The sequence below is a fragment of the Triturus cristatus genome, chromosome 5_1 (genome assembly GCF_964204655.1).
Source record: "Triturus cristatus chromosome 5_1, aTriCri1.1, whole genome shotgun sequence".
In the NCBI taxonomy this organism is placed as follows: Eukaryota; Metazoa; Chordata; class Amphibia; order Caudata; family Salamandridae; genus Triturus; species Triturus cristatus.
The window spans coordinates 147179112-147206214 of NC_140587.1; the positions used below are offsets into that span (position 1 = coordinate 147179112).

Here is a 27103-nt window from a genome sequence, read left to right on the forward strand (position 1 = left end):
TTGACGTCTGTGGGGATTGATCTGTTGGGGCTGAAAATATTTTTGAGAAGTGGGTGACCCATTCTTGTTCAGAGATGGTCGACTCAAGCGTTCCACTGCCTTTTGGGCCCGTCAGGAAGGGAGAATTTACAATCTCCCAGAAAGTAACCGAGTCTTTGCTTAGGCAGCTATTATGCAAAGCAGTCCAGTATTCCTCTTTTAATTCCTTTTTTCTGGATGCTATTGTTTTATTGTAAGTTTGCCTGGCCATTTTGACCTCGAGCGTGTTTCTGGGGATTTTTTTTAAAGATCTTTTAAGATGTTTATAAGCTTTGGAACATGCTGGGTTAAACCATCTGAACTTAGGTTTGTCCTTTGTCAGTTTTTGTCCCCTGGGGTGCACTATCAGGGCGTTTCTTACCGCTGAGATTATTTCTTCGTAGTTGGTCACTATCTCAGCGGGAGAAGAAGTTTCTGTTAGGCAGACTTCAAAAGCTGGGCGAGCTGTGGTGATGACAGTTTTTAAAATGTCTGCGGGGTCGATGTTTGACCATTTAAGTGCATAACCGTTTAAACGGGACATGGAAATGAAATCATCATGAAGTATTGTTTGAGCATTTGCTCGCAATGTGGTAATTTGAATGGCAACAGATAGTGGGAAATGGTCACTAAAAACACAATCGTGTGTAGTAACATCAAGGATCTGCTTTGGGCGAATGTTTCCCACTAAAATGTAGTCAATGCAGGAAGATAGGCCTCTGCCATTGAAAGTTGGAGCAAAGGGAGTTAGAGGTACAGTATGTTCGTTTGCAAATGCTAATTGCAAAAGAATCATAGTCTCGTTCAGGATTGACCCCTTGTGGGAGTGCACGAAGTGGGGGATATGATTTTGTTGATGGTCCGTATAGCCACAGTTTCCGTTTAAGGTACTTTTACATTGTGTCAAGTTAAAATCCCCCCCCCCAGATTATTATAGGGTCATTTCCTTTCCTTTCGGTGAGTTGTTTTTGTAAGAATTCACGAATTTCTTTAATAACCTCCATAAAGCTAGAGTCAGTGAGGTTATTATAGATGTTAACTATTAAAATTGGTGGCATTCTGTTTATGGTAACTCGTAGGATCTGATACTGTGATTCGTTTTTAAGGGGGTAAGCTTCCAGAGTGGGTGTTAAATTTGAGACGTAGATGGTTAGTCCTCCTTTTGCTCTACCAGATGTTGAGGGGAGTGCTGGACTAAAGAAAGTCTTGAAACCGTTTATGTGGATAGGAGTGGTTACCCATGTCTCCTGAAGAGCAATTATTTCGGTTGCTTTCATAAATTTGATCCATTCTTCGTTCTGGATCTTTGAGAGAAGGCCCGAAATGTTCCAAAATGTTATAGTTAATACGGAGCTTTCTCCGTTACTTCTGTTAGGGGTCCTGGATGTAATTTGTTTGCCCACGAGAGTGTACTCTGTGGGAGTGGTGACGTCCACCCTGCAGGATCTAGCTGTTTGGAACGAGATGTTTTCAGGGACACTGGTATGATCGGGGTTTAAAAGGGTCCCTAGTTGAACTGTTGGTAGTGGGTAATTAAGGCGAGATATGATCGAGATCTTATTTGTGTCAGGATGTAAACTAGGATGCTCGTTTGATGTGGGAGGGGACAAAATGGAAATTAAAGGAGTAGGGATATCCGATGGTATTAGTTGTCATTCCACCTCCTCTAACATGGAGAGTTGTTCGTACCTGTTTTGAGTGAGGATGCACCCGTTCCCTCTGGGGGGTTTCGTTTGCTCGATTCGATAGAAAAAATCGAGTGGCACCAGATTAATGTTAGTGGTTTCATGTATTATTCCCCTATTGATCCTAAGAAGGGAGCGAACTAGACCTGGAGACCTGAAATTTATGACTATGCAGTCTCCAGGGTTTTGTTTATTAAGGTCCCCAATCCAGCCCACTCTTCTCACCATCAGGATCTGATTTATGTGCCTGGGGTGAAAATAGGTGTTGTTAGTGAGCCAGTTGGCAACCTTGTTCCTTAGTGAAACCCATGTTTCTTTAGAATCTTTTTGTAGGGGCGGGACGTTTGTTAGGACCAAAACATATGGTCGTGCGGCTGGCGGTAGATGTAAACTTTCTTTGTTTGGGATTGTGGTAGTGGTCAAGTCTGCCCTGCTCTCATGGTTTAAAATTGTGCAAGGTGTCACAGATTGTTCCATTGCTGTGTGTGGTGTAGAAACTCCCTGTGTGCTCTGTTTGCTCGGTGGTCTTGCTGTTGAGACAGTGGTGGAAGTCATTGAAGTGGGATTAATTTGGTGTTCTGTTGATAGAGATGGATTTTGTGCTTGCTGGGGATTGGGTTGACTTAATGCTGACGCGGTGTTTGAGAAGTGTGATTGTGTTCTGCCATCGAGTAAAGTTTTTGTAAGTTGGACAAATTTATCCTCAAAAACCGAGGAGAGTAAAGATATCATTTCACTCAGTTTTTCTTCTATACCATGGCTAACAACTGTTTGAATTTCCTTCATACTATTTTGTGCTGTCATTTTAATCATTTCTTCGAGGGTATCTAATCGAGCATGGGTGAGTGGAATTGGTTCATCTGTTTGAATACCTATGTCGTGAGTAATTAAATGAGTTGGTGTCCTCCCAGGTTTAACAGATTGGCCCTTTCTGTGCGCCCCCCTCCCGATACTTGGTTTAATGTTAGCTTTCCCCCGAGTTAAGGGCCCTTTTGGTAGTGGAGAGGTGGCTTTCTGCTGTATTCCTTTTGAGCCCGGTGACGCAGAAGGGAGATGGACTAGAGGGTCCGTAGTGGCCATTGACCTGATGGGGGATCTAGTCGGTGAGGGTGGGCTGGAAGCGTCAGAGAGTCTGATTGATCTTAATGATGGTTCTATTGAAAGTCTTTTTTCGGTGGATTGTATTTCCTGAATGAGTAGAGATTCAGCTCTCAGTAGATACGCATCTAAAGTGCCCACTGTAGTTTTACGTGGTTCCATATTAATGAGCTATGAGGAAGAGTTAAAGTGCACGATACCGTCTGATGTCTTCAGCTGGTCCGAGTAGGGCAGTCCGACAGTGAATAGTTTCCAATGACCAGTCAGGATGATTTTAGCAGTACATCAGGGGGACGACGCAAGGGTGGTGGGCCGACCCGGCCTCCTCTGGCCCCTGACGGCCACAGACGGCCCGCCCTCTGCCCGGGCTCAGCCCGGCGCCGCCCGCGCGCGTCCCGCGACGCGGAGGCAACGGCGCTCTTTTGAACGCCTCGTGGCGCGAACACAGCGTCAGCGGGTCCGGTGGCGCACAGGATGCTGGGGAGTGTAGTCCGCCCCTGTCCCCACACTGCGGCCGCTGATGGAGATGGCGGCGGCGGGGGACTGCAGCACAACAAGGTAGGCGGCGGTGGCGTGGGCAGCAGGATGGTCCTTCAGGGAATGGCCAGCTGGACACAGGAACCCGCTCCGTCGAGGCAACGGCGCTCTTTTGAACGCCTCGTGGCGCGAACACAGCGTCAGCGGGTCCGGTGGCGCACAGGATGCTGGGGAGTGTAGTCCGCCCCTGTCCCCACACTGCGGCCGCTGATGGAGATGGCGGCGGCGGGGGACTGCAGCACAACAAGGTAGGCGGCGGTGGCGTGGGCAGCAGGATGGTCCTTCAGGGAATGGCCAGCTGGACACAGGAACCCGCTCCGTCGAGACAACGGCGCTCTTTTGAACGCCTCGTGGCGCGAACACAGCGTCAGCGGGTCCGGTGGCGCACAGGATGCTGGGGAGTGTAGTCCGCCCCTGTCCCCACACTGCGGCCGCTGATGGAGATGGCGGCGGCGGGGGACTGCAGCACAACAAGGTAGGCGGCGGTGGCGTGGGCAGCAGGATGGTCCTTCAGGGAATGGCCAGCTGGACACAGGAACGCAAGTTAAATTAACTGTTAAGAAATGCAGTATTTTACATTATGAAACGTGTGTATGATAACTGAGAGAAAATTCATTAAATCCTAGTTGGCACGGGGGGGGTGGTTCATGACTTGCATACTTTAAAATTGTATTACACACAGTTTATAACATTAACTTCCATTGTACAGGCATTTTAAAGTACATTTTATAGACAGACCTTCTTATTGCTCATTCAGTACTTAGTTTCAAATATATCTCTCTATGGTATTCAGTCTTTTGACTTAAGTTACTTTTATCCTCCCCCAACTACCATGGAGAAATGTGGATATCCAGGCAAAAATAGGGAAGGGAGAGCTCAGCTAGATAATGCCTCAAATAGAGGAGTGAATGATGGTATTTGTTTTGTATCCAGTATCCCCTCAGCAATAGATTTAGTGTCTTAGACCAGGTGGATTGACTGACCCCTTCTGACTTTTGCCCACTTATCACGGACAAACAACCATGTAATAGTCCTTTGGGTATGGGGCCTGAGGTAATAAACCAACAAGCCGTCCTAAGCTAAGAGAAGGTGAATGAGGAGACAAGCAAAACCACTAAAGTTAGCGACAGTGGGGAGGCGGGGAAACCCTTAGATGCACCCAAGAATAGTATTGTTACAACCAGTGAGGTGGCACTAAACTCCGAAACATTAGGGACTGCTGATAACAACTGCGAGCCCCTCGAAGTCATAAATAGGGGATTTTATGAGGTGACCTATGAGAGTGAGTTGGAAGCAAGATCAAATGGCCCCAGGATCCTGTCGTGGAATATTGCGGGCCTAATGTCCAGATTGGATCTCCCTGACTCCCACGAGATTTGCTTATTCAAAGAAACTTGGGCAGTAAGACCATTATATAGAGTAGGTTTTGTAGCATATTGTGAAGTGGCAGTGAAGGGCCCAAGGGGCAGACCGTCGGGGGGGTTTGTGTATTTGGGTAGGTACTCACTTGGGTTGTACTGTGTAGAGAATAGAAACTCATTCATCTGATATTTTATGTATTCTTTTCACCCATAGAAACCTTCCAAAGCTGGCCATTATCAATGTCTACTCTCGCCCAGTTAAGTATGGGCAAACTTCGCCGACGCTAGATTGTTTTGCTGTTCTTCATAATTTACTGTCTGGGGAAGCATATTTCTTAATTGGTGGGAATTTTAATTGTCACTTTGAACCCCTCAGCGGGTTGTCAACACCTATTACCAGTGACGAGGATTCATCATGTTCAATTCCTGCGTCTAACACGTACCCGATAAGGGGGTGGACCCCACTAGTCTTGCAATTAACCTCTCTTACCCTCACCTATTCATTGAGGGCATGCAATGGTCTGTTCCCTGGCGAAAATCCTGGGCATCCCACCTTCGATAGAACTGGACTGGCAACAATAATTGATTATATTGTAATAAATGTTGAAATTTGGCATAAGGTTGCGAAGTTTTCTGTCCTCCCCCGTGATGAAAGCGACCACAATCAATTGGTCGTAACCCTAGATATCTAATACAAGACGGTTGGACACCGGAGGGTCAGAGGGAGCAAGTTTAGAGACCGCGCAGGATTGATTCCCCCACTGAAATACTTATAACACAGAAAAATCCTGAGGTCTAATGGTAAAGAGAAAAGGTGGTATGTAGGGTGAGGAGGAGAGGCCTAATGTACGTAGTGGAAGGGAAAAAAACTCCAAAACCATGGTCATACAATCACCGTGGGTAACTAACCCCATCACATGGGATTTTCATCCCAAAGAAAATTTGAAAATCTCAAGGGGCAGCAGGACCCTTTAGCGAGAAATGAGAGCTTTGTGCTGTAGGTATTATGCACAAAGAAGGGGATGAATCCACAAATGAACGTGAAGTGAGTGGGGGTTGCAGTGCTGGTGTAATAGTAGTGTGAACAGAGTGTATTAAAACTAGTGACGGGACGGCCAGGAGACTTCTGTTGAACAATGCCGTACCGATGCTAGATTAAAAGGAGTGGAGGCAACACTAATCCGGTTTGATCAGTGAAGCAACATATGAGATAGTGGTCGACATGTTTCAGCCGTGGCGCCTAACTAGGCTCGGCTTTCATCAGGACCTGGAAGCTACTGCAAGAAAGAAACAACGTGACAAAGGATATAGAGGGCACCCTCAACTTGCTTGTAGGGTGCACGTCTCCTCAAAGATACACACGACACCTTGACAAAAAAAAGGGGGGGGAAAAGACAGTGTAAAAATGTGGAACATATTTGCTCAGTCGTGACAAGTGTGCGAGTTTTTAAACTTAAAGCAAAAATCCACTCACCCGTACACACGGAAACCCAGTGTGTACGGGTGAGTGGATTTTTGCTTTAAGCAAGAGCTAGGACATTATACAGAGGAATTAAAGGCTGTAATGTCCACTCTGGGGGCGGGTAGGATCCCGTGGTTCTCCTTTATCAGAGACTCATTCCGTGCGATAGGAAGGGAGGACCTATCGTCGGCACCGGAGGAGTCATGCTCAGCTATTTCAAAAAAATCCTTGGTTTGTGTACTGGAGGAGTATAAATTGTCACGCGTTTTACAGACCGCTAATTCTTCTAGTTTAACCTATGGGTTCCTGGACATAAAACAGCAATATAAATTGGAGCAGGTGTTGGATTTTATTCAACCGTCAACAGCAAAAAAACTGTTTTTGCAATTTAGATATGGGATGCTGCCGCTCCATGCACTTACCAACAATTGGGCAGGCGCTACCACCCACCTTTGCCCGGGGTGCCTAGTAGAGGAGGAAACTGTAATTCATGTGTTGTTGTTCTGCTTGGCATATAAGTGGGCAAGGTTAAAGTGGGTTACTCAACTGTATAGGAACCTGGGTATTAGAAATTATAAGGAATCCTACCGGGTTTTAAAATCTGATACAAACCCGGTTTTTGTTGTTGCAATCTCTAAGTTTCTTTTTGCAATCTGGTGTAAGCGAAGGTATCTATTGAAAAATTGATGTGAGAATTAGTAATACCCGCTTCCACTTATTAACTATTGTGACCCTAGTTTTTGGCAAAAACCTAGCCTGAAAGCGTAGGTATTTTATCAAACAACTGATATGAGATCTATTAAGATCTGCTTTTAATTGGCTGCTACTGTGACTTAGGTTTTATATAAAAACATATAAAAACATAGGCTGTGAATTTCCTTTTAATATTTTTAGTTTAATTTATACTTTTAATGATTGGTGTGCACTGATTACATTTCCCATAGTGATGATTATCATTTTATTCGTCTGCTTCCGAATGAGTGATTATTACTGCTATCCATATCTTTTATAATAAGTGGTTCTTACGACATTGTATTCTTTCTTGATATTAATTTTAAGTGGTTGTGTATATGTATGTACTTTTATGGCCGTAATAGCCGAAATAAAGTTTCATGAATGAATGAACATCTCTCTATGTTGCCTTCATTGTTTAATTTTACTCCCGATAAAACATCAATCAAAATGTCACACATGGGGATTGAAATGTCACTCCTACGCACAGTGAAACCATGGAAATGTCACACATAAGCATTTTGAAAACTTGGCAGCTGTGAGTAAGCACACTGAAAACTTGGCAGCTATGTATTTGCTTTGGTCCACTGTATAACCTATCCCAGTATCAAAGCGAGTGTGGAGTTAGAATAGTAACATGCACTCTCGATTATGGTCAACAAGGGAGGAAAGCTGGGGCAGAAGTAGGGTGCATACATGTCAATATGCCCCATTACATAGGGACACTCCCGATTTTTAAAGGCAAACATATCTTTATAAGATCTTTCTCCTGCCTGGAAATTTCTCCCATTTTAATTCAAGTCAATATACATAGTTAATTCCCTCAATTTAATTTTGAAAACTTCCCAATTCCAAATGTTGCTATGTATGGGCGTGGTGCCTCATAATTCAAGTTTACATTTTACAGGACGGTTCATTCTTCTCTGTTTGAATCAGGCCATCTTAGAACCATATCTGATTTTCTGAAAAATGTAATCATCGTATAATTTGCAGTACGCCGTTTTAATCGCCTCTAGTGTCCAAAACAAGAGATCGGAACTAGAAAAGAGAAGATTAAGCTGGGCTGCACTCTCCCTTTATGGCTGCCATATTAAAAAACATTTCAGTATTAAAGCCCTAACCGAAGAAAGTTAAATATATTCCATTAAACGTTTGCCTAAACGTTTAGAGCTTAGTATAAACAATGTTAACGTATCTACAGCTACTAAATTAGTCAGTGAATTAAGATACAAATCCATAGAAAAAAATTACATACGTAGACTGGAAATTAAACGCAAGCAAATGCATTAAAGTGTTCTGGGCTTGATAAAAATTATATTTGGATCCGAACTTCTATGGGGTGGGCAAAAATCGTACGCATGCCGTACATAACATATAAACACTATTTCTCATCCAACATGGGCGCTTTTTATGACGTCCTCATGGTTACGTCATCAGCCTGCGACCTCCGGAAGCGTCTATGTTCTACACATTCACCAGCCTGTGACCGACGGAACGAAGTTTCTTTGTGGGATATTCTGCAATAACCTATGGTGTTCCTTGGCTTGGAAGCCGTTTAGGAGGAGGTAAGGAGCTGTGTACGCTTACACGAGAGGGAGGGGGCGTTAATGGCTGCTGTTGCCATACGGAGAGGTAACGACCCCTGGGCAGGAAGAGTAAAAGATCGGTGGGGGTGAGGGGAGTAGAGGATGCTCTGAAAGGAGAGGAGGTGATTTGTGTGAGAAGATAATCAGAAGCTGCGTTCATACTGTACTAATCGCAAGTGTAGCTATCCAGGGCATGTTTAGACAGGAAGTGTCCAGGGAAGGGCATTGCGCCCCTTCGCGGAAACGAGAGGTAAGGAGCTTGTTGTATGTTACTCTATTACACATTGTTATTCCTTGCATGTTATGTTCCTTTAATTCCTAGCAAGTGAGCAAGACATGGAATCTCGGTATGTTCTTGTTTAGATTCTAATTCAGGAGTCAGTTGCACTGGCGTCCTGGAGAAGAAGCTGTTACCTGGCGCTCACCTGTTCTTAAGATTTACTTGATAAATCTTCTTCCTACATTCGCCTCAATTGCATCATTACAGAGCTTTGAACATTAGGGTTTGTGATAAGTGGCTGGGGAGGGCTGTTGTACATAGTTACATATATGTAATACATGACCATAAAACATCGCATACATACAATTATTCAGGCAAACATTTATACAGTTGTGCACACATAACACATACATTCACTCATGCATCTGCACACACTTCGTATTTAATGAGTGTTGACTATGATGTTGACCCACGTAGAATGTTATTATAGTATTTATATGAGGTCACAGAATGTTCGAGTTGGAGCAGGATTGTATTGGAACTGGTCGCTTTACTATTGTAATTGTATGTGGGCCAACTGGTCTTATATTTGGCAATTAAATAAGCTTTTGGAAACTTTATATAACAGGGGGGCCCTGCAGAGTGATGTATAGATTTCATCTAATTTCTGTGCCTAGAATGCAGAGGTAAAGGGGTGTAGCACAGGCGAGTGACTCTGGGAACATGCACAACATGGAGAGGTACATTTTCGTGCTTGAGTGGTATGGTAAGTTACTATGGTAACTACACAGCAAGAGGAGAGTGGAAATATGGCCTTGTTCACAGAAAGCAGAGGTGTGGTCCATTCGCAGTAAGGGAGGGATACATTACTGTGCAAACCTGCACAGTAAGGCAACGATCAGTGGACTTATGCACCTAAAACTGTGACGTTATTGTGCTGTGGATCACTGGTAGGCCTGACATCTTACTCCATATCGACTGGACATGATGTATTCTGTACCAGGCTTACATTTTAACAATGTAATATGTCGGGAGCTATAGTCTAGGGTTGCATCAATTGAACTAAACTGACTGACTCACTTAACAATGATCTGTAACAGACCAGCGAAGGACTGAAAGCACTGTGTCCCTGCCCATATGGAGCAAGGCGATGACCCTTAGTAATGCCCAGTAGGAGGATGTGGGCGTGTGTGTATGCATGCATAGGCAAGCTTAAATAAGGATCTATGGACCTTCGGTCACTTACAGGATTGTGGTGCCCATAGGCATATGCACATGAAGTTTGGGCTGCAAGGATTTGATCTCGTGCTCAGTAAGGAGAGGTAAGCGACTGATCCCACTTTCATCTTAAAGACAGAAATAAAGATTTATGTTATGGACATTTATATAACACAGTGCTGATCACCTCCGAAAAGGTCTCTTGGCACCGAAAAGGTCTCTTGGCACTGTGGCACATATGCAGGAAGAAAGAATTAGAGGGAGAGTCAGAAGAGCCAAGTTTTGAGAAGGTTTTTAAAGCTGGCCAAGTCGGGGCAGGACCGAACGTGTACTTGTAGTCTGTTCCACTGTTGGGTAGCAAGAGAAGAGAAAGATCTCCTAAGGTAGGGCTGCAGTTTCTTTTCTAAGCAAAGGGGGTTGTTGTTGGACAGAGACTTCTGACCTAGGCAGAGATGTTTGAAAAGGGGGCGCTTTATCACTTGCAGACAATGAATAGATTTCAGAGTGTGCTCGGAAGATGTGCAGGGTGGAAGTTTACAGACCAGACGGGCAGCTGTGTTCTGAATTACCTGGAATGTAGATAATAGAGCCTTATTTGCAGCTACCATAAAAGCTTTGCCATGGTCTAAGCAGTTTCGGAGCTTTCGTGAGGAATTTTCTAGTTTGGAACGGTAGCCATTGTAAAGCTTTCCTGAGCAGGCGCATAATTCCAAAACAGAACACATAGGTAGAGCCAAAATGTTCTTTGAAATAAAGATACTCATCTATAAAGATGCCCAGGTTTCTTACTACCTTTTTAGGGAGTGGGGGGCCTTACCCAGTTTTGGGAGCCACCAGTCCTCTGATCAGTGAGCATGAACATTACAGAAAAGCAGTATCTCTGTCTTTCCGCTGTTTAATTGTAGACAGTTGGACGACATCCAGAGAGCTATCTTCCTCATACAAACGCTAAATCTGATCTTGGTAGATTCAGGATTGTATCCTTTGGAGATTATCAATTTGAGTGTCTGCATAAGAGATCACTTCAAATCCGCAGAATCTTAGCACTTCAGCGGGGTGGGGTGGGGAATGGGGGTTAGTCATGCAGATATTGAAGAGTGTGGGGCTCAAGGAGAAGCCCTGTGGCACCTCTTTGTCTAGGGCCATGGTACGGGAGTTGGAGGACTCTAGATGTACATTTCGGGTCCGGTCACTAAGAAAGTAGGCCTGACCTGAGCTGATTCCAGCTCGAAGGAACAGTTTGGGCACTCAGAGAGTGGTTGAACAGACCTGTGATAGCCGAAAATAGTGCTGAGGCAAGGGTTGCCACAATGTGTGGGGGTGAGGGATCAACTGGTGATCCTGATCTAATTTTGTTCATCAAGGGCTAGGACTTGCTCTGAAGTAATCAGATCAAAATCCTCCAAGAAAGGTAAGTGGTTAGTGACAGAGTGGGTATGAAAGGGCAATTCTACTGGTCTGAGGCTACTGGGTAGATTACAGTAGAGTTTGGAAATGTTTTCCTCAAAGTTATCTGTGAGGGTATCGCATAGGGACTGGGAATCTAGCATAGGAGAGGTGCAAGCAGTAGGTTTGGTAAACTCTGTTAGCACATTATATAGTTCCTTGGCTGAGTTTCCAGCATTGTTAATTATATTTACTATATAGGGCTTTCGAGCTTCCCTAATGTTTTTGAGGTAGATGCCTAATGCTGCTTTGTAGGCAGTTTTGTCGGGGTGGGGTGGATTTTATGGTTCGTCATTTCCTTTCAAGTTTTCTACATGCTGATTTTTCTGTTTTGAGGTCCTCTGTGTACCGTGAGAGCGGGCTTTATTCGGTTTTGGGCCGCTAAGTTTTGCAGGAGCAATGATATGTAAAGCCTGGGAGAAGGAGCTCTGGAAATCTTTCAGAACGAGGTTAATATCTGAGCGCATTGTGGGTTGGGTGGGAAAATGCGTCATGAAAGAGGGAAGCAATACCTTCCTCCATGGCCTCATCGCTCAGGGGACTGCTTTCATGTAGCCTATCGGTTCCCCAGGGGGAGGGGGGATATTGGGTGGGTGAAGGGGAGGAATGCTATAGTAAAACTGGGAACTGCTGAGGAATGGAGCCACGTTTCGGAGATGAAGCAGATGTCAGGCTTGTCAGTAAGAAGGAGATCCCCATAAATCAACAGCATGTTTGGAGATGACTCGAGCATTACAGTAGATGCCACAAATCTGAGACTGATCTGTAGCGAGATTTAATGGAGGATCTGCTGCTGAGCCGTGGTGGAGAGAGACTATTCTGTGCTCTGGCTGGCTTGGGTTACCATTACTCCTCCAATTCTCCTGTGAGGTGGGCAGAGCGCACATGAGATTGGTGGCCATTGTGTTCCAAAGGAAATATCGAGGTACTGAGCAGACTGGGGGTATAGCATTGGACAGCTTTATCCCTATTATCCATTAGGTTTGCACTGGTGTATTGTAACAGTCATTTTTAGTTACCTTTTTTAAGAAGGAGCAGGGTGGATGGGCTCAGATGGGCTCGCCTTTGGTGTGCCGGCGCTGCGTCTGCGCCAGGAAGTCTCTTTTGTAGCCCTTGGAATGAGAAAGACTAGACTGTCAATCACGCTATAAAATTGTGGTCGCAGTAGTCTGACAAGCCTTTTAATGTTAGACTGGTTCCCTCCGCTCAAGCAGCGTGAGCCGTGGCGGACCACAGAGACCTTAACTAAAGTGCAATGTTTGCCAAGATCAGTGCGGGCAGGGAAAGGAGCGTATAAAATTGTGGTTACAGTAGTCTTTAAAGTCTTTTAATGTTAGGCTGGTTCTCTCCGCTCAAGTGGCATGAGCCGTAGCCCTGGGGGTGTGCCAGGCCGTTATTTTTATTTTTCCCCGATCAAGCGAGAGTCAGCATTTCTTGTTTAGTTTTTTTGTTCACTTTTTGTTTTGGCCCCAGTGGGTCCCTCTGGGTGTCCTCTTACCCCATGGGGCCTACTGGGTCAGGGTATCCCTACCCTGCCTCCTTATACTATTTAAAAAAAAAAAATATTTCAAGACCTGGGAATAAGTCCCCAAGTTCTGTAATGACTGCCAGCAACATGTTTCTTAAGCTGCTGGCAGCCAATCAGAGCGGTTATTCTGGTGGGAATCTGACACCCATGGGAGCGATATGGGCCATGGGAAATAAAGCTCCCTGGGCCAATCAGAACACTATTTTTAATTTGTCACTCCAGCAAGTCTCTCTGGAGACTCTCGCAGACCCAACCTTCCAGGTATACAATTATTTTCAAACCTTAATATCTTAAAAACTGCTGAACGGATCTACATCAAGCATAATCTATACACCAAGATGCTTTCTTTCAAATTTGGTGTAATTCGGTTAAGCAGTTTTTGCTGTAACACGTCTTAAAGAAGTCCATGGAAAATGCATGGGGCCTTTGCATTTCGGACCCCCCTTTTTTCATGGTCCCTGCTTGATAGATCACCCCGAAAACTCCCAGGAAGCAGCTGATGTGGGTGAACTTGTTTTGGGTACGTCTTGTGAAGATTTGTCAAACTGGGCCGAAGTTATAAGCAAACCAAAAGCTGTTCTTTCTATGAAAAGCAGGCCCAACACCTATATATCTATCTGTCTGTCTATTCACTGGAAAAAAAAATAAAGGTTAAAGTAACTTTATAGTTAGGGGAATTTGTCAATGTGAACATTCATGTTTTGAACCAAAAAAAACAAGCATTTGCAATGCGATAGGTCTCGCATTGCTGAAAGTTTAAGCTATTGGCGTTGCTAATAATAATGCAATGCTAATAGCTCAAACTTTCAGCAATGCTCGAGCAATTGCATTGAAAATCTTTTTATCCCTAGCAATTATTGTTAATGCGCGAGCTATCGCCGAACCCGAGGCCAAACGCAAGTAAGAAAATGCATGAAGCAATGATAGGGTGCACTAGCACATGCTGTTACTAGGTGTCCCTGTGGGTGAAGTTCCTTATGTTGCTAATAGAGGTCTGTTTATAACTCCGCAGGGACACCTAGTAACAGCCTTGTACTGCACTCTTTCTTTGCTTTGTGGATGGGGGGAGATGCAGTGCTGAAGCTGCAAGCAAAATAAAGTGTGGCACTCGTTAAACGGGCATCACGCCCACAGTATGCATGATGATCTAACGGAAACAAAATGCGGAATGCTAAAGCAGGGAGGATGGAAGATGGTGGTGTTGGGACGGCACTGGGGAGATTAAGTTGAGCAATGACGGGAGGGAGGGAGGGAGTGCGTGCGGGCGAGAGGCAACAGATTGCCAGAGCTGGCCAACCCCCCAAAAATACAGTGCTCATCAACTTATAAAGCAGACCGTGTAACAACACCAGTAAAAAGTCCAGTCATTATGGGAGGTTACAAATGCAGACAAGGCGGTACCAAAGAGGGGCTACTAAGCCTTTTCACAAATGAAAAGCAACAATTTTGCAAGGACATTAACAGGAGCCACTTAAAAAGATGGGTGGGAAATGGGCAGAGCTTCTATGGCGCACCTCAATACAGCATGCCTCGCAGAGCAGCGCATGCGCTGCCCAGGCTTGACCTAAAAAAATACTGAAATTTACCAGTTATAGTTAGCCGCTCTAACTATAACTTGCGCCTCCGCAATGCACTGCTTATGACCTCTCATGACATGGTCTATGACATTTTTGCTGAACATCCAATGAGAGTGCTCATTTGCTTTATAGTTCCGATTGTGGCGGATAACTATCATATTACTTTTCCACTTAAGTTTGTACTGTTTGGGCCCACCTAATGGGTGTAAGTATAGAAGATTGTGTGCACCAGGTACCAACCTATGTACGTGTGCTTGTTTTGCTTCAGAAGATGGACTATCTGTAAAGTTTTCACCGTATTATGAACGGTGCAGGTAGTAGAATGTTTAGCACCTTCAGATCTTGGTTATTTTTAGCAAGTGACGTAACGAAAGTTGAGGTAGCCCCCCTGCAAGGTATATGGAGGGGGCCCCCTCTCCGGATTTAATCCGGAGCTCTAAGGCCTGTGCTGAGGGGGACCCCCCTGCAGCTCGGGGTCCCCCGCACCGCGGGGGCCTGTATTACGGCACTGTTTTTAGTGAATAGTGTCTTTTTAGGTCTCTTCGGGACATGCTGTATTCAGGATATGGCTGAAGAACGAACTTGGGTTTTGACTCAATGGCAGCAAGGCCAAGCCATATATAATCAACAAAACGAAAATAGTGCCAATGCTGCACTTAACTTTGAAAATAATTTTAACCATGAACTGAATAAAACAGGTTCACTCTCAGCCACTTTTTCCGTTGATTTTAATCCAAATTATTTTCATGCAATAAATTGACTTATTAATTTGCACGGTTTCATTATGACAATTGTAGCATATCACAAATAGAAAAAACAATACACCATTGATATTTACATTACATAGATATATGTGAACGACACCTCCACTAGCATACTCCAATCACTCAGACAAAAACAAACACACTTCTCAATCGCACTGACTAAACACTGTTTGAAACAACGAATTTTAATGTAATAGAAATACATCAGGCCATCAGCAAATCTCATTTAGGACAGTTATAAAATATTGCATTTGATTGTTTAGTGGATGATTGGCCAAAAGCGAAGATAGGTCTACGCGTTTCGAATCCCTTCGCATGCGGGGATTCTCATCAAGCCGACCGCTAAACCGTGAATACAGTTCACTTACACCTTGACGCCAGACGACAGAAGCACCTTTGAGACACCACATTAGCCTGATAAGGCTTTTGACGGATTTATGTTCCACATTGAAAGCCTTTATTGTGCACATTCAGTTGTAGAGAGTGTTGGTCCTGATGAGAATCCCCGCATGCGAAGGGATTCGAAACGCGTAGACCTATCTTCGCTTTTGGCCAATCATCCACTAAACAATCAAATGCAATATATTATAACTGTCCTAAATGATATTTGCTGATGGCCTGATGTATTTCTATTACATTAAAATTCGTTGTTTCAAACAGTGTTTAGTCAGTGCGATTGAGAAGTGTGTTTGTTTTTGTCTGAGTGATTGGAGTATGCTAGTGGAGGTGTCGTTCACATATATCTATGTAATGTAAATATCAATGGTGTATTGTTTTTTCTATTTGTGATATGCTACAATTGTCATAATGAAACCGTGCAAATTAATAAGTCAATTTATTGCATGAAAATAATTTGGATTAAAATCAACGGAAAAAGTGGCTGAGAGTGAACCTGTTTTATTCAGTTCATGGTTAAAATTCTTTTCAAAGTTAAGTGCAGCATTGGCACTATTTTCGTTTTGTTGAGTATTCAGGATATGGGCATAAAGCTCTGCCCACTTTCTGCCCATCCTTTTAGTTGGCTCTTGTCCTTGTCCTTTGTAAATGGTGGCTTTTCATTGGTAAATAGGCTTAGTAGTCCCTCCTTAGTACCGCCCTGTTTCTTCTTGTAACCTCCCATGAGGACACCCCCCTGTTACATGTGTTGTTACTCCCTAGGTTGTAATTACAGCCTCAAGGCACTATTTTCTTAAAAAGGCTTCAGGCAGGACACACACTTGGTCAAAAGCTAGGCTGACAGTGGTTACTTCACTCAGTAGAACATCTCACATTTATATGAGACTGTCTATAAATTTCCCTTCATCAGCTCATCACAGAGTACAACCTAACCCGAAATTGATGTAATAATTATTTTGTCGCGTTTCAAAGCTACTATTTGTATATATGGAAATAGTTATTTGAATGTACTCGTAGTACTGTCTTGCATGCAATGCACTATGGGTAGGGTGGATTTACCATATCTTCTGCAGGGTGCAGTGCCATATGTGACTAAAAGAGGTCCCACTTTGGCCACATATGGTACTGAACCCTGCAACATGGCTAGGTAAAAAAAATTGCCATTTATAATACCAATAACTCCAACTTTGTAGACATGCAGTGCTGGTGCATTGCTCACTAGGGACCTCTAGGGGCAGTTTGTGGTACTGCACCTTGACATGCAGTGCTGGTGCCTTGCTCACTAGGGACCTCTAGGATCAGCTTGCGGTACTGCACCGAGACATGCAGTGCTGGTACCTTGCTCACTAAGGACCTCTAGCAGCAGCTTGCGGTACTGCACCGCGACATGCAGTGCTGGTGCCTTGCTCACTAGGGACCTCTAGGAGCAGCTTGCGGTACTGCACCGAGACCTGCAGTGCTGGTGCTTTGCTCACTAGGGACCTCTAGGAGCAGCTTGCAGTACTGCACCGAGACATGCAGTGCTGGTGCCTTGCCCACTAGGGACCTCAAGGAGCAGCTTGCGGTACACCACCTGGACATGCAGTGCTGGTGCCTTGCTCACTAGGGACCTCAAGGAGCAGCTTGCGGTACACCACCTGGACATGCAGTGCTAGTGCCTTGCTCACTAGGGACCTCTAGGAGCGGCTTGCGGTACTTCACTGAGACATACAATGCTGATTCCTGGCTCACCACGCAAGCATTTGCAATGCACTAGGTCTCGCATTACTGAAAGTATGAGCTATTGGTGTTGCATTATTGTTTGCAACGCCAATACCTCAAACTATCAGTAATGCAAGACCTACTGCATTGTAAATGCTTTTTTAACAACTGTTGCATGGTGTGCGCACTTTGTTTGTAGATATTTTTCAATTGTCTGTAGTGTGTGTCTTATGAAAGTTTCAGGGTTTGTAAACTGTGGTATAAAGTAAACTCTCACTATAGAGTAATCACTGTTTACAGTACTCAGTTCTCTAATGATATCAACTTCATTTCTTTATGTAGGTTTGGTATGTGTCATGGGTTTGATACAGATAAAATCTGTCCGTAGTAGGGCATTTGTTTCAGAATTGGCATTCACTAGTTTTGCTTTCTCTAAACGGTTGTATAGAGATTTAACACCATACTCAATGAGATTTTCTCACATATCTTTGGTTGATTGGTAATGTGAACTATGCTACGTGTAAGGCCATGGCAATTTATACAGCAATATGAGAGAAGACGAAGCTTGGATGATGTCATCAGTGATGTCATCAATAATGTCACAGAGCATGTCATGAGTGACGTCATATGTGAGTTCATAAGAAGCGCATGACAGGTGTGAGGGGATACTGCCCTCTCCTGTTAGGCCTCTTTCTCAGATGATGGGTGAGTGTAGTTGGGTGTGTGGAGGGACTGGCCTCTCTGCTGAGACTTCTCTCTGTAATGATATCTGTGCGTAGTAGGGTGTGAGGAGGGACTGGGCTCTCCTTTCAGACCTGTCTCCCAGGTGACTGGTGTGAATAATAAGATGTGTGGTGGGACTGACCTCTCTGCTGAGACCTCTCTTTGTAATGATGGCTGTGCCTAGTAGGGTGTGGAGAGGGACTGGCCTCTCCTTTCAGACCTTTCTCTCAGATGACTGGTTTGCGGAGGTACTGGCCTCTCTTCTGAGACTTCTCTCTATAATGATAGGTGTGCATAGTTTGGTGTGGGGAGGGACTGCAACTCCTATTAAGTAGGTCTTGGGAGGGGGGAAGAAGTGCAAGATGCCATGAGCGTGAAACCACTTCCTGTGCAGATAGACGATGAGAGATCCAGTCAAGTCACTTCCTGTGCAGATCAGAGATGAGAAACGTTGGTGTTTCCTGTTTCTTTAAGCAGACCCTCCTTGTGTACTGACTGAACGCGCCGCAACCCTAAGTGTGGATTCTTGATCTAATTCGAGCTTCAATCGCCGACCATTGATGGTGAGGATCCTAGCACCTGCTTTATCCTTCATAGCGGTAAGGATCTTCATGAGGCACTGCTCTGCACCCTCACTTCACCCAACTTCAAGCCAGCAGCTACACACTTGATTTCTCAGTGATCTGGCAGTATAGGTGGTTCCTGACTGCGACTAAGATTTTTTTTTTTTACCACTGATAAAGGCTCTTCCTTTTATGTAACTTTGTTACCACTGCATTATCTTGAATTGGCTACCCTCAAGCGCAAGCCAACTGCAAGAGCCTAACCACAGGCCAGCTGGTACTCAGGCTGACTAGACACCACTGCAGCAAGTGGAAAGCAATTCAAGACACCCAGATAAAGACCTCTTCTAATCAGCCCTAATTCACTATCACCAGCAGATACGGAACACAAAGCACAGAGCTCTTGCAGTTCGTTTCGATGCCGTCACTAAACAGCAGCAAGAAAATCTTCACCATCAAAGACTTCACCATTCCTCTGCCGCCTCCAGCAAGATTACCTTCTCACAATACTTTTGCAGCAGGCTCTCGAAAATTTTCTGTAACAAAATCACCTCCGTATACTGCAATTTTGACCCTCAGCTATACCTGTCACTGTCGCAACTCAACACCTCCATCGACTCAACCACATTCCTGGACACCTGGCAACATGCCACCATAATGCTCTTGCCCGAGAAACCATCCTCTGTCCCAGCTTCGCTTTCCAACTTCAGACCCATCTCCTTCCTACTATACCCTACAATGGTCTTAGAGAAACAAATCAACTGACACCCCATTGAGAGAAATAGATCAACCGATGCTTCTTTGACCACCTCAGCAAACAGCAGCTCCTCGTCAACACGCAGTCTGGATTCAGACCTAACCAATGTAGAGGACGGCACCCATTGTCTTGATCCTTAAAGAGAAGCCAAATGCAACCCTCATTCCCACTACAACATTTGACAGGGTCCCACACCCCATGCTCATGAGGCGCTTGCAACATATTGGCATCCAAGGACCCACTCTCCCCTGGAACTGCTAATGGATAGAACACAAGCTGTCATCCTGGCACCTTACTTTTCACAAGCCAGCAAACTCATCTGCTGTGTGCCTTTAAGGTTCCACCCCACCCTCTTCAAAGTATACATGATTCCTCCGGCCAGTGTTATCCATGCACACGTCAACATCCTCTCCTAAGCTGATGACTCGTACTCTGCTCAGACAAGACCCCCAACACAAGAAACAAGTTCACCATCTGCATGACCAAATTAGCTAAGTGGATGAAAATCTCAACTCTTACAAGACAGAAGTAGTGACCTTCGGACAGAACACCTCACAATGGGACTCCAACTGTTGGCTGTCTGAACTCAGACCCACATCCACACCCAGCACCAATGCAAAGAACATTAGAATAATCATCGACAAAAAACTGGACATAACTGCACAAGTCGGCGCTGTCAGTGCATCCTGCTTCCACACCCTGAAGGTGCTGAGGAATATCTTCAAATGGCTTCCAAGCAACACTAGAAAAAACTGTCACTCACATCCTAGTCATCCTCAAGTTTGACCATGGGAACACTGTGTACGCCAGAATCACAAAGCAACTCAATAAAACACAAACTATCCAGAACTCAACAGCCAGAGTCGCCCTCAATCTCCCACAGAGAGCTTATATCACGCTTCACCTCCAGGAGTTCCTCTACCTCCTGATACACAAACAGTCATTTCAGACGTCTCACACACACATGCAAGACACTATACAAGTTTGGTCCTCCTACCTGAACAGTTGCATCTCCTTGCACCAACCACCCAGACACCACCTCTCTGCAGGAACCACCCAGACACCACCTCTCTGCAGGACTCGTACTCACACACATACACAGGACGCTATCAGGAGGACAGGCATTCTCTTGCATCACTCCTAAAGCATAGAACCGCCCCCCACTCCACATCAGACCTCCTCCTATATTCTTGAATTTTACAAGAAGCTGAAGACCTGGCTTTTTAATTGATTCAACCTACGTCAGGCAGGGCTAGGCACACACGCCTGTTCAGCACCAGGATACTCTTGCGGGTGATCTTGCGCATTACAAATGCGTATGACATAACATGAACAGAAAAACGAAAAGGTAAGCAGTGGCTTTGAATAATGTCGTGGTAACAGCGAAAAGTATCCTGCAAGTCCTTAACTCTGTCACAGAAGTGGAAGAATTGTAGGAGCCTCACCGCCAAGGCTTGGTAAGTGGCATGTCGATTCAATCTAGGAGTACGACATTTAAGATGAGGGAAATATTTTATCAAGAGGGCAGTCGTGTGGTGCAAATGTCGCAGTACTTTTAGAACTAAGTTATACGAAATAAAAATGTATTTGCAAGAATAGACTTGTACTTTAATGAGATTATATGTTTCATATACTCGTTTTGCTATTCAGGTAAAAGTTTAAAATATCCACCACGTTGCAGGACACATTCTATTGTAGGGTGGCACACTGGACAGAAACGTTTCTGTGTTCTAGTTGCACACAGGGTGCAACATCCAAACTTCTTCAGAGAAGTGTGATGCAGTCAAACAATGAAAAAATGTACTGACAATAAGCTGCCTTTGTTTTGTATACCTGACACCCCTTCTATCTTTTATTTTCCATCCACTCACAATATAGTTGCCATAAACATGTTCACCTTGGTATGCACATTCTTATTCCTTGTGCAACGGTAAACAAAACGGTTAGTTATGTAAGGTTTTCCATCCCTAACGAACTGTTTAAAAGATTGATATAGTAGAGAGTTTTGAATTTGTAGACCTTATATAGCATATACGTTTGCACAGAAATTAACCCCTTCATCTTCTGTCTTCTGCCACAGATGAGCAGAGTCCTGCCTGTCCTGCTGTTTTGACATCATGTGCTCTTTGGTGTTCCTCTGTGCTCAGAAGGCTGTGTCTGACCATTCATCCATCCGCAAGGCGTTGGATTTTATTCCAAAAGAATTGTACCCAGTTTTATTCAAAGCTGCCTTTGTCGATAAAAAGACACTCGTACTTCATGATCTGGTCCATCGCTGGCCTTTCAGTGTCATCAGCTTTCAAAAGCTCCTACAGAACACTGGCGGTCATGGCTCCCAGGAGAAGCCCAGCAAGCTGTGTGTCCAGACCGTGATACTGGGAGTGATCGCCTACCTGAATGACAGCCTTAAATTGGGTGACCAACAACACAATGCAAGGTAACGAGTTTCTTTGTTCTGTATAACACCTGCTGTAGTTTGGCTTAAGCAGTCATTTTCTATGTGACTGCAGTGACAGGCTACAAAATCCCCAATTAGTGGGAGTGTGATACTACAGATGGTGAATGAAGCCATAAAGAGTGTCTTTTGTGGAGATTTACCGCCGTATACCATCGGATCCAAGCAGACAAAACTCTGGGTACCAGAGGTCTGGAGCAGGGGGCACGAGAAAGCGGAGTGAAGGTTGCTCATTTATTTCTGTAAAACAATATTCCGTTGCCTATTCCTTTGGTGTCTGCTCCGAATTGAGAAGTGATCAGGAAGGCTCTTTTGCTTATTGGGAGTTAATATCTCCACAGTTAAATCAAGCAACAATCATTTTAGTCGCAGCACCTCTTACGGCTGAGAGTCTAGACCAGTGGACAGTATCTTGAAAACTCTCACTAAAGCAAACTAGTAATTACTAAATTCTCTGAGTGTAACAGATGTTTTATTCGTAAATTTTTCCCATAAAAGTCAGACTGGAGAAAGTCTTTTCATGTATTTTATGCATGATATTCTCATTCTCTTGCTTCATTAAAAATAATTCAACTTTATAATTATCATCTAGTTTGTAACTTGGAAGGAGTTCTACTGCGTATATGTATGCAGGAGGAGGGTGTTGCTCTAAGGCACACTGTTCACCACCTACTCATTAGAAAAGCTTTTTTTGTCTTTTACAAGCCCCAAAACCTTTGTTAATGATTACGTCTAAGCACAAACAATGCTTTTGGGGTGACTCCCCTACCAGGACAACATTCTATTCAGCCTAAACAGCACATTTCCAGGTGGAGTTAGTGGGTTATAAGAACTATGGCGCAAAGGAGTTTGACTTTATGTAATGATTAACATTAAGTAATCGTGCCATCACTTCCAAAGAGGCTGTTCCTCAGTCTGTTCCTTACACTAAAGATCAAATATCACAGTATTCCATGATACCTGAGCTCTAAGAAAAAAAGAAGAGCTAATCGGCATCTTTCTTCTTTTGTTGTCCAGCAGTGCAGACAAAAATGCACTCTAATACAGACAGCGAAAACGGAGTACCTAAAGTGGTTTCTGATGCCCCTCCTTATAAACCCTGCAATGATAGCTTAAGGTATTTGGAGGAGACCATTGTAGCTTTTGTCCTTATTACCATCACAGACGCTCCTGATTTGTTATGCTTGCAGTCTATTTGTTCTATTGATCTCCATCATTCCATGGGACTCTCATGTATTCATGTTTTCTCAAAAGTAGTGATTAGAGCACAGCTTTCCAAACTTTTCAGGTTGGTGACACACTTTGTGGACATGTATTATTTCGCGACACGGTAATGCAGTGTAACGAGCGAGCCCGAACCACCTAAGGAGGGTTCAGGGGGGGAGGGCGGGAGGGTTTAACACAACCTCAAATTTATTATCTGCACCTTGAGGACAGCATCATAAGCAATAGCTCCCATAACGCAAAGCTGTATTTTTTTTTTTTAATTCTACACCTTTAACTTAAAATTTAAAATCTTGTTCTATTTTCAGTAAACTTTTCCCTATTTAAAAAGCACATTTTCAAGCTAACTATCTTTAAACTAAACAGGTGATATATAAAATGTATAGTCGCATGTTACATGGTTTACTGTTGCCATCTGGTGTGTCACAGACTGAATAAATAAACTGCATTTTATTACGCTGACAGCTTGCAATCTGGCGTTATGATCGGGCACTCTGGGGGACGTCACATACTGCTTTGGAGCGGGGACACCAGGGAGTTTTGAAAAAAGCGTGGCTCTGAGTTGGTTTGATTTACGGACAGCGCCGCAAATTCAATGATCATAGCACCGCTCGCCCGCTGCCCCAGGCAGGTCGTCGTCATGACCCACATCCTTGTAGCCTCCAAGATTTCTTTTTTGTTGTTGCACATCTTTGATTAGATTTGGAAGAATGGAACAAAGCCAATGAATAGCAAAATATATTATTACAGATATCGGCATACAGGGATAATCAATCTGGCACATGTGATAGTCACAGTTATACAAACAGATTATGGCAGAAAAATGCTTGGATATTGTTGCATAAAATGAGAACCACAAAGAAGGTAAAATGAGGGGGAATGTGTTTCCAACAAGGGGTGGCGGGGAGGCGAGAGGGAGAGAAAGGAGGATCCACTGGAGGGGGTGGGGGGAATACCCAACAAGATCATCCACTCTGGGATTAGGTTCCCTGTCGACAGAACTCTGCAAAACTGAGGAGTCCGCATAGCTAGCATCCCTGACTACATGCCTGAGGGTGGGGGAGTGATACAGTAAATCGGTAACACTACAACCGTGCCGAGCACGTCATTGACCACACTTCATATAGGACGACCATATGAGAAGAAATGTGTCACCCTAACTTGCTGATTGTAAATGATTTTCTCGTAGCAGTCTGTTTTATACATTTCAATGAACCCTTCGTTGTGCATAGGTGCCTGTATGGAGCACCAGTGGCGGAGAAAGCAGATTTTCACGTCTGTCAGTGCTGTGTTGAACAATCTGCGTTCATGGTGGGACAATTAGGGCGAATCCATCATGTCGTGAAGCAGAATCAGATGGCGCGGTATTGGGTTGGATACAGCTATTGTTCACCTCAACGTGGAACCCACTTTGCCCCAGAGGGCATGGATGTCAGGGCAATCGTGTAGTATGTGAACAGTATCACAGTGTCGATTTCCACACTACCAACAAGAGGAGTGGGGTAGCTGCTCGCTGACTTTCACTTTGTCGTGTCCAGTGCCACTCCTGCAAGATTTTAAAAGGGCAGAATTTCATCCGGGCCTCCCACTTATTCAGCTAAGGTTACCTAGGGTCTCGGTCCAGTCATGCACCTCATATTCTACCGGAAGCTGACTCTGCCATTTCGCTACCAGTTGCACTGTCTGTAGCTGGGAGTACAGATGGCGGATCAGAAGATTATCCAGTCTTGACATCACACCTCTGAACTGCCCCAGGTGGTGAGATAAGTGAACACCATGAGGGGGGTAAGGTGGGTGGGGGGTTCCAAGCTTGAGTGTCCAGTCTACCTGTGAGGTAATGGCGTAGTTGCGTGCATCTCCACTATTGGTTGGGGCCAGGTCGAATACTTCCTGGAGCGTCTCGAAGGATTTTAGCGTCCCCTGAGAGATGAGATGACTCTGGGTAAGAATTGCCGCCTCGTGCCAGGGGCCCCAGTTGAGCATTTCCTCCCCCATGCGGATACTGACGTTGCAGCATATGGGCGCCTTGTCATGGATGTTTGTGTCTACCAAAAGGAGCCTATCAGCCTGCGTTCATGTTCTGAAAATTTCCCGGATCAAAGGGTTATGCAGGCCCTGAAGTTAGGGCTTCTGACATATACAGGGAGCGCAGGCCTGCTGGGCCCCTCGTGATACAGTTCTCTATCTCGACCTACAGAGGGGGTGATATGGTTCCCTATAAGTAAGTTGCACCAATTGCAAGGCCATGCAGTAGTGCTCAGCAGAGGGGAGACCAAGGCCTCTGCAAGATCTGTGGGTGACTATTTTACCAGTGACCAAACGGGGCCTCATCTTCCCCCATATAAAGCCCTTAATACACCTTTCTCAGAAGCTTGAGACATAGATAACCAAATACTTATGTTGGGAGGACTTCCATTGAAATGTATAGTTGTCTATGGCGGCTCAGGCAGTCCCTCTCGAAGTCAGCAGGGCTTCGCTCTTCCCTTAGTTAACCTTTTATCCAAATATGGGTGCAAAGGTGGTGATAGTCTCCAGCAGTGCCGGGATGGAAGAGGAGAATGCTGAGAGTGTGAGCAGAATATCATCTGCATACAAGTATAGCGCTGATGTGCCACCTGGAGTGGGGATTCTTACTATCTGCTCCGACTGGCGTATTGCAGCAGCCAAAGGTTCCATGGCAAGGAAGAAGAGTAAAGGCGGCAACAGGCACTCCTGCCATGTCCCCCTGTGGACCGGGAAAGGGTCCAAGAGAAAAATGCTGCAGTTGACCTGTGCCATGGGTGAGTGGGGGATCATAAACCATTGGACCTTGGACATAAAGTCCACGCCATTACGTAATCCCATTCTATCCTGTCGAAGGCCATCCTCGCATCCAGTGATAGAGCCAGAGCCTCCTCCGGCAGATCCTTGGCCAGCCACACGGCATGAGCCAACATGCGAAGATGATTGTGCGACGATCGGCTCGGAACAAACCCTAATTGGGTATGATGGACCCGGTAGAAAAAAAACCCTTTGAGACGGGCCACCAGAATTCCTGGCGGATCTTGATGTCTCCATTAAGGAGGGAGATGAGCTGTTGGAGTGGAAGCCAAAGGAACCCGTCCGGCCATCTTCCTTCTAGGCATCATCGAGGAAATCCACGACTTCATCCTGTCTACCTGTGAGGTAATGGCGTAGTTTCGTGCATCTCCACTATTGGTTGGGGCCAGGTCGAATACTTCCTGGAGCGTCTCGAAGGATTTTAGCGTCCCCTGAGAGATGAGATGACTCTGGGCAAGAATTGCCGCCTCGTGCCAGGGGCCCCAGTTGAGCATTTCCTCCCCCATGCGGATACTGACGTTGCAGCATATGGGCGCCTTGTCATGGATGTTTGTGTCTACCAAAAGGAGCCTATCAGCCTGCGTTCATGTTCTGAAAATTTCCCGGATCAAAGGGTTATGCAGGCCCTGAAGTTAGGGCTTCTGACATATACAGGGAGCGCATGCCTGCTGGGCCCCTCGTGATACAGTTCTCTATCTCGACCTACAGAGGGGGTGATATGGTTCCCTATAAGTAAGTTGCACCAATTGCAAGGCCATGCAGTAGTGCTCAGCAGAGGGGAGACCAAGGCCTCTGCAAGATCTGTGGGTGACTATTTTACCAGTGACCAAACGGGGCCTCATCTTCCCCCATATAAAGCCCTTAATACACCTTTCTCAGAAGCTTGAGACATAGATAACCAAATACTTATGTTGGGAGGACTTCCATTGAAATGTATAGTCGTCTATGGCGGCTCAGGCAGTCACTCTCGAAGTCAGCAGGGCTTCGCTCTTCCCTTTAGTTAACCTTTTATCCAAATATGGGTGCAAAGGTGGTGATAGTCTCCAGCAGTGCCGGGATGGAAGAGGAGAATGCTGAGAGTGTGAGCAGAATATCATCTGCATACAAGTATAGCGCTGATGTGCCACCTGGAGTGGGGATTCTTACTATCTGCTCCGACTGGCGTATTGCAGCAGCCAAGGGTTCCATGGCAAGGAAGAAGAGTAAAGGCGGCAACAGGCACTCCTGCCATG

The 27103-nt window shown here is 44.9% G+C and overlaps 1 protein-coding gene across 2 annotated transcripts in view; it reads left to right on the top strand.

Moving 5' to 3' along the window:
- The first annotated feature begins 8311 nt into the window (after nt 1-8311).
- Nucleotides 8312-27103, top strand: part of LRRC14 (leucine rich repeat containing 14) — a 62701-nt gene continuing 43909 nt past the window's right edge. The window contains exons 1-2 of one of the 2 annotated variants that reach the window (XM_085604670.1): nt 8312-8458; nt 21453-21809. In XM_085604670.1, the coding sequence (XP_085460796.1) occupies nt 21490-21809 (320 nt within the window). In that variant the 5' untranslated portion in view covers nt 8312-8458; nt 21453-21489. Of the gene's footprint in view, nt 8459-8600; nt 8730-21452; nt 21810-27103 lie in introns of those variants that run through there. The other variant, XM_085604671.1, reaches the window with a different exon arrangement.